This window comes from Bubalus kerabau, chromosome 6 (genome assembly GCF_029407905.1).
Source record: "Bubalus kerabau isolate K-KA32 ecotype Philippines breed swamp buffalo chromosome 6, PCC_UOA_SB_1v2, whole genome shotgun sequence".
Classification (NCBI taxonomy): Eukaryota; Metazoa; Chordata; class Mammalia; order Artiodactyla; family Bovidae; genus Bubalus; species Bubalus kerabau.
Window position 1 is genome coordinate 7,807,958 of NC_073629.1, and position 13,854 is coordinate 7,821,811.

The 13,854-nt window shown below is 44.9% G+C and overlaps 1 protein-coding gene across 23 annotated transcripts in view; it reads right to left on the minus strand.

The window, feature by feature from the left end:
- The window catches only part of LOC129656594 (carboxyl-terminal PDZ ligand of neuronal nitric oxide synthase protein-like), a 358,204-nt gene that overhangs the window by 258,032 nt on the left and 86,318 nt on the right, over nucleotides 1-13,854 (minus strand). For 18 of the 23 annotated variants that reach the window (XR_008716413.1, XR_008716414.1, XR_008716412.1 and 15 more), the window contains one exon: nucleotides 12,791-12,862. The exons of 2 other annotated variants lie outside the window; for them this stretch is intronic. Coding sequence is in view for 18 of the 21 variants with exons in the window: in XM_055587261.1 (XP_055443236.1) it covers nucleotides 12,791-12,862 (72 nt within the window). In the remaining 3 variants the exon portion in view is untranslated. Of the gene's footprint in view, nucleotides 1-12,790; nucleotides 12,863-13,712; nucleotides 13,842-13,854 lie in introns of all 23 variants that reach the window. 3 more of the 23 variants (XM_055587275.1, XM_055587274.1, XM_055587259.1) reach the window with 2 other exon arrangements.

A 13,854-nucleotide genomic window follows, 5' to 3' on the forward strand; every position in this document is an offset into this window, starting at 1 on the left:
TTTTTAGATTCCACGTATAAGTGAAAGCATACAATGTTTGCTTTTCTCTGATTTATTTCATTTAGTATAACACCCTTCAGGTCCTTCCAGGCTGTCACAAGGGGCAAGATGTCAGTCATTTTTGTGGCTGAAACAATATTCTGTTGCAAAGCATAGAAACCACATTTAACCATTCATCGGTTGGTAGGCACTTAGGCAGCTTCCATATCTTGGATATCGTAAATAATGCTGTGAGAATGTAGAGAAAAGGGAACTCTAAGAGCACACTGTTGGTGGGAATGTAAATTGGTACAGCCATTATGAAAAAAGTATGGAGGGTCCTCAAAAAATTAAAGACCGAACTAGCACATGATTCATCAATTCCACTGAATATTTATCCAAAGTAAATGAAAGCACTAATTCAAAGAGATATATGTACCCAATGTTCATTATATTTTTTTAATGACTGGAGAAAAAAAATAAGTTCTTGTATCAGTACACTATTCTTTATATTGACGAGAATGCCTTGGCCAAGATTACCGAAGAAAGCAACGATTTGTTTCCTTTGGCTAAGAAGACAACTGTAACATACTCCTCAATCCACATCAAATGCTTTCTAAAATTTAATAAAGTATAGGCCCCTTTTTAAGAAAAAAAAATTTGCAAGTGCTCAGCATTTGAATGAATAAATGAAGTGAAATGAAAGTCATTCAGTTGTGTCTGACTCTTTGCGACACCATGGACTATACAGTCCATGGAACTCTCCAGGCCAAAATACTGGAGTGGGTAGTCTTTCCCTTCTCCAGGGGATCTTCCCAACCCAAGGATCAAACCCAGGTCTCCCACACTACAGGCAGATTCTTTACCATCTGAGCCACAAGGGAAGCCGGTATATTCATACTATGGAATATCATTCAGTAATAAAAAGAAATGAAATGCTGATACATGTCATACTATAGATAGCCTCAAAAACATTATGCTAAGTGAAAGAAACCATATGCAAAAGACCATATATCATACAACTGCCATTTACATGAAACATCCAGAACACACAAATCATAGAGACAGGAAATAGACTAGAGGTTGCCTGGGGCTGGCATGGGGGGGATTTGGGGCTGATTTGAAGGTGATGGCTAAGAAGTACAAAGTCTCTTTGTGGGGTGATAAAAATGTTCTCAAATTGATTATGGTGATGGTTGCACAATACTAAAAACCATTGGATTATATGCTTAAAATGGATGAGTTGCAGTATATATGAGTTATGCCTCACTAAAGCTGTTACCAAAAAACTCTTGTCAAATCATACATAATTGTTGAAATATGTAAGACATAAAATTGGATATAAACTATTTATACATACAGGTTCTTTTTACAAATTTATAAATTAAACACAAATTATATAACCAATAAATTCAAAGTAAAAATGTTCATGTCAGAGAAGATTTTCTTATTTAACTAAAACTACATCCCTTCTCACAACAGAAATATGTTGTGAGTAACTTATCCAAGTTCTACTGAGTCCAGCAGACACACACTTGGGTGATAGTATTTTGACAACCAGCACACCACAGGAGCCAACAAATCAGAAGAGATACCGGAACTAATAAGAACAAATGCCAGTCACACAAGCCAGGAGCAACTCAGAAAGCCACCCTGGGGCATCGCAGCCTTGCCTGCAGCCCTGTGCTCTGGGAGCTGGCTCCGTGTTTCTGCTAATCTGTTCCCACCAGTGCGAAAGCTCACTTCCACAAGGTATGGTCCTTCGCTTTATGGGAATTCACTACAGACATATGGTAAACTTTTCTTCAGTGCACGATTATAAAAGAACTTTCTGGGGCCAACACAAGAAAACAAGCAAAACTGTAGACGGTAAAATCAGTTGGCAGCATTCGGGCATAATATGGCCCTTCCAAAAGACTGCAATAGGCTTATTTCACTTTGTTATTGGCTCAAATAACAACACGAAATTTTTAAATTCTTATAAAGAACTCAGACCCTGGAAACTAACATCCTTAAATTGCAAGAAAGCCACAGAACCCATTTTGAGAAACACTTAGCCACAAACTAAGGGAAAAAAGTAATTGGCATACAAAATTGATGCCTTTAATAGCTAACATTTACCGGGTGCTTAAGTGTGCCTGACAGCCAACTTGTATGGTTTTCTAAGCCCACTGCCCTGCCCAATACACATTAATTAGAAAGGAGAGAAGGGGATTATTATGTGGTGCACCATCCACGTGTGAGGCACTCTGCTCAGCGCTTTGCACGCACTCACATAAAACTGAAAAATATATCTGCTGAGATACGTACTTCTACTTTACTGACTATGCTAAAGCCTTTGAATGTGTGGATCACAAGAAACTGTGGAAAATTCTGAAGGAGATGGGAATACCAGACCACCTGACCTGCCTCTTGAGAAACCTGAATGCAGGTCAGGAAGCAATAGTTAGAACTGGACATGGAACAACAGACTGGTTCCAAATAGGAAAAGGAGTACGTCAAGGCTGTATATTGTCACCCTGCTTATTTAACTTATATGCAGAGTACATCATGAGAAACACTGGGCTGGAGGAAGCACAAGCTGGATTCAAGATTGCCAGGAGAAATATCAACAACCTCAGATATGCAGATGACACCACCCTTATGGCAGAAAGTGAAGAGGACCTAAAAAGCCTCTTGATGAAAGTGAAAGAGGAGAGTGAAAAAGTTGACTTAAAACTCAACATTCAGAAAACTAAGATCATGGCATCTGGTCCCATCACTTCATGACAAATAGATGGGAAAACAGTGGAAACCATGGCTGACTTTATTATGGGGGGCTCCAAAATCACTGCAGATAGTGACAGCAGCCATGAAATTAAAAGATGCTTGCTCCTTGGAAGAAAAGTTATGACCAACCTAAACAGCATATTAAAAAGCAGAGACATTACTTTGTCAACAATGGTTTGTCTAGTCAAGACTATGGTTTTTCCAGTAGTCATGTATGGATGTGAGAGTTGGACTATAAAGAAAGCTGAGGGCAGAAGAACTGATGCTTTTGAACTGTGGTGTTGGAGAAGACTCTTGAGAGTCCCTTGGACTGCAAGGAGATCCAACCACTCCATTCTAGAGGAGATCAGTCCTGAATGTTCATTGGAAGGATTGATGTTGAAGCTGAAACTCCAATATTTTGGCCACCTGATGCAAAGAGCTGACTTGTTTGAAAAGACCCTGATGCTGGGAAAGATTGGGGGCAGGAAGAAAGGGGGATGACAGAAGATGAGATGGTTGGATGGCATCACCAACTCAATGGACATGAGTTTGGGTAAACTCTGGGAGTTGGTGATGGACAGGGAGGCCTGACGTGCTGCAGTCCATGGGGTCGCAAAGAGTCAGGCACGACTGAGCGACTGAACTGAAGCTATCCCAACTTTACTGATTAAAGACTGGCAGAGTAAGAAACACATCCAAAATCATTCAGCTAGTCAACAGAAAGAAGAGGATGTGAACTTAGTACTTATGGCCCCAACACTAGAGCGCCCCAGTAAAGGGGGGCCATCTTTCCAATCCCTGCTACAAGTCTAATCTTCAGAATAATGTCACCACCACACCACCCGTCCCTGCTCCACTACCGCCATGATGTCCACAACCTAACCTCCAAAACCTGTGACTGTTACCTCACATGGCTAAAGGGACTCTGCAGCTGTGGTTAAACTAAGAACCCCGAGGCAGGGATGTCATCCTGGATCATCAGGAGGAGGAAGAAGAGTCAACGTAATGACCAAGGTCTTACACGTGTTAGGGGGAGGCAGCAGCATCAGAGGTCAGATGTGATTGCTGGCTTTGAAGATGGAAACAGGCCAAGGACTAAGGAATTCAGGCAGCGTCTAGAAGCCAGAAAAGCAAGGGCACAGATTCTCCCTAGAGCCTCCGAAGGAAAGCAGCCCTACCAACTGGATTTTAGCCTCCTTTCTGACTTTTGACCTCCAGAAGTGTAAGATAATAGACTTGCTTTGTTTTCAGCCACTACGTTTGCAGTAATTTGTTACAGTAGCAATAGGAAATTAACAGGGCCATGCTAGAGTAACGAGAGGGAGGCCTGTGTTACGATCTAAGCTGCTCAGAGGCAACCTTGCCAACTCCGAACTTGGAAAGAAAAGGAAAACAATTAATGGCAAGAGAGAAAATGATGCTGAGGGTAGCTGCTGAGGGGGAGAGTTACGCAAACAAACAAAATGTTTTCTGGACAAAGCCTTCCAGAAAGGGTAAAGCATGGATTTCCTGGCTGAATGTATAAGGAGGCCACAAATGTATGAGGCGGCCACATGCAGGGGCTGAATGCATGTGGGGAGGGAAACGTGCAGCTCTACGGCACTTGCAACTCCAGCCACTGTTCCATGAAGCCCCCGTGTCCCCCAGTCCCTGGATCTTCTCCCAAGAGCATCCAGGGCCATTTTACATCTATTGGTTCTCTTGAGAGAAATTTCTGGAAGAGGCAGCACCACTGGAAGGGAGTTGCAGGAGCAGGGAGGGCTTGGCCATATCCTGGTCACCTGCCCATTCTGTTCTAGGCCACTGACCACACACACCACTCCTAAGCAGTCCCTCTTGAGAGATCAAGTCCCTGTTCAGCAGCAAACTGATCCCATGCTGGACTACGGTGAGAGCTATCTTCAGGGTGGCTGAGTGTTCACCCAGCCCACAGGCCACGCTGTGGACCACAGTGGAGGAGCCACGATGGGGACCACACATCTGAGAGCATCCAGCTGCAGGCACACAGCCTGCAGAGCCAGGCCACGTGGCCTCTGGGAGGCTGCACCACAGTTCTGCAGGGCTCAGGCCCCTGGGCTTTTACCAGGCCTAAGTCTGGTCTGTGGCCACAAAGACAGCCACCTTCTCTCCAGCCCTGAAGGTCCAGCAAGATGCCTCTACCCTTTCCCACCTGAGGCTTCCCTTCCAGCAGCTACAACAGGTTCCCAAGGGGAGGCAGTAACACAACAGCCGCTGCCACTCTGGAGCCCAGCCTGGCTCTCCACGCACCAGCGTCCCTGGCAAGTGACAAAGCAGGTCAGGTCTGACTTCACTGCAGCTTCCCCCCTCCCTGGCACCCCAGCCCCTCAGTAGAGCCTCACTAGGTTTCACTGCTTTTTTGCTCACATGGCTATCAGCTAAGATTAATTTTCTCAGTCACTCAACAAAAGTCTACTGAGCAAAGGCTGGCATCCTGCCAGACTCTGGGAATATAGTTGTTACAAGTGCTACAAAAGAGAGAGGTGTGCTGCCATGAGACCATGTGAGAGGACAAAATGATCTAGTGGGGGAAGCCTCCCGAGGAAGCAAGGCTTGCCACCGAAACCTGGAAAAAGATGCTGGCTATTAAAAGAAGCTAGACGAAGCAGTTCAGCATCTCAGGGTATTTATCTATATGAAATGCTTTGAAACCCAGAAGAAGGTGTCAAAATGACACTGATGAGTATAAATAATCCTTTTTGGTTTATAAAGTAGTTTTTCATGCATTATCCCAGACTCAACAATAGCACCAGGGAAAACACCAAGTATCATCCTTTCCCCTTTATAAACAAGGAAACTGAAATTAATGGCAGTCAATACCTCACCAAGTTTACACGTCAAGGGGCTGCAAGCTCAACTCTCATTCTTCACTGAGAGCTCTTTTGACTACATAGTGCTGCCTTCCTGAGGAATCTAAAAAGTGCAATGATAGGGAATGGTATTAGTATTTGGGAACAAAGGCCTTGAAAATTATGCTAAATATTTGGCCACCAGATTCACCTATTCACACAGCAGACCCAATGGTGCAAAGTCAGTAGCCTGATTTCAGTATGACCAGCCACTCTTCAACTTTGAACCATTAACCTCCAAGCGAGCGATTCCACTGTGTCAGACCAACTGTGGGCTCACAGAACTTCTCTGAACTTTGTGAATCATTCTAAGTTGTGCAATTTTTTTTTAAAGTCATACGCCCTTTTCTATTGTTGTCTTTGTCCAGCTGGCATCTTCTCAGACCTCTGGATCCTTGGTAGACAAAGAGCAGGGCTTCCCAAGTGGCACAGAGGCAAAGAATCCCTCTAATGCAGGAGATGAGGGTTCAATCACTGGGTCAGGAAGATCCCCTGGAGAAGGACATGGCAACCCACTCCAGTATTCTTGCCTGGAGAATCCCATGGACAGAGGAGCCTGGTGGGCTACAGTCCACGGAATCACAAAGAGTCAAACACGACTGAACATCTGAGCAGACAAAGAGCAGGAGAATCATCCAGTGCTTCCGGGGAATATCTCTTAAGCTTCCTCCCTACCTGGGTCATCACTGAGATCAGAGGAGAACATGTGGTCAGCCTAGTGTGAGGCAGTGGGTAAAGTACGTGATCTGAAATTAGAGGGCCTGTTGGTTTGATCTGGCCTCCATCACTTAGCATATCCTATTTGGTAGACAGCAGACAAGTCAGGTGTGGTAGGTGGAATGATGGGCCCCCAAAGGTGTCCGTATCCCAGTGCCTGGAACCTGTGACCGTGTTATTTTACATGGCAAAAGGACTTTGAAGAAGTCATTTAAGAACTGTGAGATGGGACGATTATCCTGAATTCTCCATATAGGCCCAATGTCATCAAAAGGATCTGGATGAGGAGGAGGTAAGAGGGTCACAGTCAAAGAAGGGGACATGGTGATGGAAGGAGAGTTTAGAGTGACGAGGCTACAAGCCAAGCAACACAGGTGGCCTCGAGAAGCTGAAAGAGACAAGGAACAGATTCTTTCCTAGACCCTCCATAAGGAACACAGCCCTGCTGACGCAATTTTATTTTAGTCCCATAAGACTCACTTCTGATCTCTAGAGCTATAAGATAATAAGCTTGCCTTGTTTTACACCAGTCAGACGGCGTTGATTTGTTTCAGCAGCAACAGTAACCTAATACAGAAAATAACAGAAAGTGAAGATTTCTTACGAGTACAACAAACAAGGGAACAGACATGGTCTTTATGTGTCAAGGGTCTCAACCTTGGGGAACATGCCAAATCCTGAAAAAGGAAACAACCAAAAAGCAGGTTCAAAAGGGAAACGCAGACGTAAAGAACAGGCTTTTGGACTCTGGGAGAAGAAGAGGGTGGGATGATTTGAGAGAACAGCACTGAAACACACCCATCACCATATGTAAAATGATAGCCAGTGGGAGTTTGATGTGTGGCACAGGGCACCCAAAGTCGGTGCTCTGCGACAGCCTGGAGGGATGGGGTGGGGAGGGAGGTGGCAGGGGGTTCAGGAGGGAGGGGACACATGTATGCCTATGGCTGATTCATGTTGATGTATGGCGAAAACCATAATACCGTAATTATCCTCCAATTAAAAAAAAAAAAAAACTGCTACTACCCACAGCTGCAGTTCATTCCAACTCAGTTTGACAAAGCGTCCCCAAATCCATCCCAACTCCCAATTAATCAATGGAAATTCCTAGAAGCCATCCAAAGAAAACAAGGAACCAAAAAATGTGCAGTGAATTTCCACTGGCCTCACTCTGCAGTGGAAAGCATACCGGGCTGGGCATCAGAAGATGTGTCTTCCTCCCGTGTGACCTTGGGCCTCTGTGAAATCTGACGGACAAACTGATAAATTGCAATTACAGTCACATCAAACAATGAATGGTGTGTTATGATTCTGTGTATTTGAAGTACACAGTAGACTGAGTTTAATCAAGTCCATTTTATTGAGGAAAACATGTAAGTCACTCATTCATTCACAAAACACTACTGTGTTCTAATGGTCAGGCATTAAGCCAGGAAGCTGAGGTTCAAAGACAGTACAGTGTGATGTGGCCACCTCCCCTCAGGAGATGCAAGTCCTCCCTGAGCCACAATAGTCTCGTCTCTGGGGTCATTTGGCTGCAGTATCTACCGATCATTGATTCCAACCCTCAGTAACCCAGGGCCCTTCCCCGTCTCCCCCAAGTTGGGTAACACCTCCCAGTTACACACTTGCTTAGCCTCTTACCCTTTTACTAATAATATATTCATGTGTCTAGTTTGCCCTTTGCTGAATAGCAGCACCCAACAGAATACTGAATCATCAGCACAGCTTGTGCCTGTGCCAAGGGTCCCCTTCCTTCCTTCCTCCCTGTCCCATCTTTCCGCCTCTCATTGAACAGCAGTAAGAGATTATTCCCTTCTCCAGGGGATCTTCCTGACCCGAGGACAGATCTTCCTGACCCAGGTCTCCTGCACTGCAAGCAGATGTTTTACCATCTGAGCCACCAGGGAAGCCCCAAATGATACAACATATGTGAAAGAAGGTTAAAAGTTGTAAGTGTACAAGGTACAAATACACACGAATAATCGCTATTAGCCACAGAGCAAGAGGAAGTGCTGACCACCCTCCCCAGCTGGGCAGGGCTGGCTCTCCTGCTCCTTACTTCTTCCTCCACCACTTCCCAGGTCCTAGGCTCTCACCTGCGTGGTGTCCACTCTAAGTGGGCTCCAAGCATGAGAACCGGGAACACGCCACGCTGGTCACCAGAGCCTGACCAACAGTTGTGCAGCCAAGCAGAGGGGCCCTGGGTGACCAGGGCAGGGCCTGGCAGGGCCAGAAGTGGCTCTGCCTGGAGTGTTAGAGAAGCAGAAGGCCAAGGTGCTCAATTCAGGGGAGCAATTCACATCCATTTATGTGCCAACTCATACCATGCCACCTGTGCTAAGGCTGCACTTACAACCATTCACACCCCCAGATCCTGCCCTCAGAAGAACAGTATAAGGAACTCCCACACTCTGGCATAGGGTAGTTCAGCCAGGGGGTCCCTGTGACAGCAAGCAGCCTGGCAATCCATTATGAATCCATGTTCTGCTCCCTGAAACCACCCATGAACACTCCAACCGTTTAACGGCTCCCATCCCAACAAATCCTTACCAGAAAAAAGAAAACTCACCTATTTAAAAAGCCACTACCCAATCAGATACACATGTTACTGAGGAAAAAAAAATTATACTGCTGGGGGATCAAAAATGGTGCAACCATTATAGAACACAGTACAGAGAGGCCTCAGAAAGTTTTAAAAAAGAATTACCATATAACCCAGTAATCCCTCTTCTGAATATACATCAGAGGAATTCAGAACAGGATCTCAAAGAAAAATGTGCATATTCAAGTTCACTGAAGCATTATTCACACTAGCCACAATAGCCAAAAGTTAGAAGCAGCCCAAGCGTACAATGGATAAACAGATAAAGAAAATGTGCTATACACATTCAACTGTATACACCCCTGGTAGCTCAGTCAGTAAAGAATCGGCCTGTAGTGCAGGAGACCTGAGTTCAATCCCTGGGTTCAGAAGATCCCCTGGAGAAGGAAATGGCAACCCACTCCAGCATCCTTGCCTGGAATATCCCATGGGCAGAGGAGCCTGGCAGGTTGCAGTCCATGGGGTCGCAAAGAGTTGGGCACAACTGAGTACTATGCAGCCAAAAAAGGCAGGAAATGTCAGGTGCTACAACATGGATGGACATTATGAACATTGTGCCAGGTAAAATGAGCCAGGCCAGAATGGTAAATCCAGTATGATTCCATATATATGAGGTATCTGAACAGTCAAATTATACACACAGAAAATATAAAGGTGGTGGCCAAGGGCTGTGGGAAAAGGAAGGGAGAAGTAGTGTTTAATGGGTACAGTCTGTTTCACAAAAATTTCAGAGTGACCTGTTACACAGTATAAATATACTTAACACTAGTGAATTATATACTTTTAAATGGTCAAAATGTCATGTGTTTTTAATCTCCACAAAAAAATAATCTTTGCAAGCACATGAAAAATAAAAAGATGCCGAAAACAGATAACATAAATTTTAAAAGAAAATCTATATGGTGAGAGTACCTTGAGAAATGGGGAAAAAGGAAAAACATCAGTCAAATCAACAGTCCACCTAGTCAGCTTGGAGTCGGCACTGCAGGTATGACACGGGGGCAGAACAGGACTCCAAATGGCCGCTGAAGCCCCAGCTCGGAAGGTGAGTCTGGTCACCCCAGACAAGCCCTCCACTGAGTGCTTCCCTCTCTGGGAAATGCAGACAATCTGCATTGCTTCATCCACTGTCCTGTCCAGGAAGACTGGCATCTAAAGGGCCTGCTAAGCTGCCAAGTTGCTTCAGTCGTGTCCGACTCTGTGTGACCCCATAGACGGCAGCCCACGAGGCTGCCCCATCCCTGGGATTCTCCAGGCAAGAACACTGGAGTGGGTTGCCATTTCCTCCTCCAATGCATGAAAGTGAAAAGTGAAAGTGAAGTCAATCAGTCGTGTCCGACTCTTAGCGACCCCACGGACTGCGGCCCACCAGGCTCCTCCATCCATGGGATCTTCCAGGCAAAAGTGCTGGAGTGGGGTGCCATTGCCTTCTCCGTCTAAAGGGCCTGGCATGGCACAACTCATTTCACAGACATAAGGCACCAATGTCCTTAGAGTAACTGCTTTCCTCTGAGGACGGGCCGCTGCTTGGGACCAAGCTGGAGGCCTGCATCTTGTGAGTCCACAAGAGCACCCAGGAACCAAACTCTGCAGAGTCCTGCCCAACGTTAGCCTGGCACCATTCGACAGAAAAGGACCAAGTCAGGAACAGTCCTTTACATGGAAATCACATGCTCTGGTTCTTGACAACTGTAATTACAGCCAAAACAGCTTCTAAAAGGGAGGGAAGAAAAGAAAATAGCACCCCGGACCTAGCGGTGAATTGGGGGGTTCAGGGTAAAACACACACCCAGAGTTCTCATTGGTGGCCAGACTAAACAAGTGACCGGACAGCCAGACCAAACAGCTTTCTGGCCAATTAATTCCTCCCTCTAATTGAATGAGCTGCTCATTAAGTACTGGAAGCAGGTCATAGGGAACAGAGCTGCTGGCACATGCCCGCTGGCTGACAGGTGCTGAGGGAGAGGAGACGGGGCCACACTCCAGCCCCAAGGGCTCCAGATCCCGGGTATGCCCAGCGCCACCGGACACCACAGCCCACCTCTGCTTCGAGATGCTGTTTGCCGGTACCTCCATTCCTTCTACAAAGTTGGATTTCTGCCACTGACTCCCTCACTGGGGATGTTCCAAGTCCCGACCTTTCAGTTCTCCAGTGGGAGTCATCCCCAAACCAGGGAGCAGCACAGTTCTGGGTGTGGATGCCAGCTCAAACTACTGACACCAACTTGATCTAGAATTAATTACCCCAGGCTTCCATGTCCGCATCTACAAGATATAAAAACAATACTCTCACTTCATCTAGAGTAGCTACAAATAATAAATAACATTATTTCCATATTAAAAGGCCTAGTAAAGCACCTGTCATACAGTAAGTGCTGAATAGTAGCTATTATTCTGATAGCTACTATTAATTACTCTAATAATGTTAGTAATAGTAGAAATAACATAGTCACTGTGTCCTAGTCGAGTATGAAGAAAAGAGGGACTCTTTTGGTTGAAACCCCAAGGTCACATCTGTGGTGAGAGCAATAACCCATCCTCACAAGGGTTAACACCCCAGATACATCCAGCCAGGCCTCAGCGGTCTCTACCTGAGTGGGAAGGTGAAGGAAGAGAAGAGATCTGGGAATACTGAGTGCCAGGCCTGAAGTCAAAGGCATGCTCTCATGAAACCAAGTGGAGAGCTGCATGCAGGCTGCCTGCCCACCATTCAAGACCTCTGTGACTCTCTGAGCCTCAGTTTAATCCAGATAATGAAGGTAACATGATCCCATTTCACAGTTTGTTGTGAACATTAAATGAACTCATGTGAAAGTGACTCATTCCTGCATCCAAGAAAAACACTATTGATGTATTTAAAAACACTTTCAACAAATTCAACTTAACAATAAAAAATGCTGAAGAACTGGGAGGGTCAAAGCAGTGAACAGCCTAAAATATGCAGGCTGATGAACTGCTTAGAGAAAACACAATGAATTAAGTTTCTGTTGTTCAGATGAACTAACTAAAAAAAAAAAACTGACAAAAAGCAAAATGAGGCTCCCAATATCTATATGTTTTCCACTGAAGTGAGCAGACTCTTCTAGAAGACAAACAGCTCAAACCAGGCTGCATTCAGGATGACCAATCCAGCCACCTCCAATACCAATTCTCTCCAAAAAATCAATCCAATTCATTTGCCCAATGCCAGATCCACCCTCAAACTGCACAAATCTGATCTCTTCTGTTTCACAACAGAGTACATGGGGAAATTCCTTCACAGTGGTCAGAAGACAAAATTAATTTTTATTCCGTCTCTGATCCATGTACCACAGACTCTGGTCCTAAAGCAATAGGTTGGAAAGTTGACCAAACTCTTTTAGAATATCCGAAATAGCAGAAGAGAATGCATACACATGTCCAGAGCCTAAAGCAACTGACCAAGGAAATTCTGTTGAAATCCCACATTTGTTCTTAAAAATTTACGTAAATTTTCTTTATGCACCACAAAAATGCTTTACTTTTTAAAAAGTGCTTTGAGCCAAGTATCAGCTAATTACTAAACCTTTTCACTAAAAGCTGAATGACTTCACCAGTCTCCCTCTCACTCCCTGGCAGACCCCACATCCTCAAGGGTAGCATGCTTCTCAGTTTGAGAGGCGGTAGTTCACAAGACAGAGAGAGCGGTGGCCCTCCAGCCATCGATATGTCCATTTGAACCTTGACCTTTAAGCAACACCAACCACCTAACTCAGAATAGCTCCCCTGGACAGTATAGGTGTCTTGCACAGAGTGCAGCCATCCATTCTGGCGCCCTGAGCACTTTCTAAAAGGGCAAGCAGGAAGGATGCCTGGGTTCCAGGCCCACACAGCCCCATCTCCAGCCACTCACCCGGATCCGGCGCATGGCAGCCACAATCTCCACTCTGCTGTTGGGCCTCGGTACGTCCAGACTTCCAACGTACTGTGGGGACAGAAGCAAACACTTGCTGAGAAGAGGGATGCAAGAGTCCCTAATCACAGAAAGTTAGGGCTGGAAGGATCTCCGCAGGTCATCAAGTTCATCTTCCCATTCTACAGATAAGGAAATTAAGAGCCAAAAGGACGTTTCCTGACTACTTCTAACTTTATAAAAAGCAAAATGAGAAACTGCTTCCTTTTCTCATTTGTTTTTAATCAGAGAGGCAGGCAAGGACTAGTGTTTAAACAAGCAGGCTTCTGAAACAGAAAGGGTTGGGTATGAAGACTTTCCCACCATCTTTGTGGCAAGCTAGCTTGCCTTTGTCTCAGTTTCATCATCTGTAAAATGGGATTTCAGTAAAGATAAAGTGGGATAAGGTATAAACCTCTTACAGAAATCTGGTCTGCATGCATTAAAGCAATCTAAAAGAATAAAAAAGAATAATATCTACTTCTTTTTTAATTAATGAAACTTCACTGAGTTTGCCCTGGATGTTACAGAGACCTCAGACGTTTGAGCAGTTTCCTGAATAGAGAAAAGGAATGGACTAGTTATGCATTTAAAAATTTAACCTGATTAAACCAAATGACATACAGGTTGTTTAATATCGTATATAATTTTTTGCTACACATGACTCAAATAATGCAGATATATGTAGAGCACTGTCAATGGTCTCCAGCACATCTCTCTTTTGTATATTAATGGACATACAGATTCATAGACACGCAGAGGAATTTCTTTTATGTGAAAAGGTTAATACTACTCACATTGTTCTGCAACTTGATTTTTTAACTTTAAAGATAACTTGGATATCTTTCTCCACCAATGGACACAAGTCTATCACATTACTTACGATGACTCGGCTACTGGTGGACACCTCCCCAGGGCACTCTTCCAAAATTGCTTCCACAAACCTCCTTATCTGCACACGGCTGAGCTCATCCAGGTAGCCCTTCAGGCTAGATTCCTACAAGTGGGACTACTGGATCAAAATT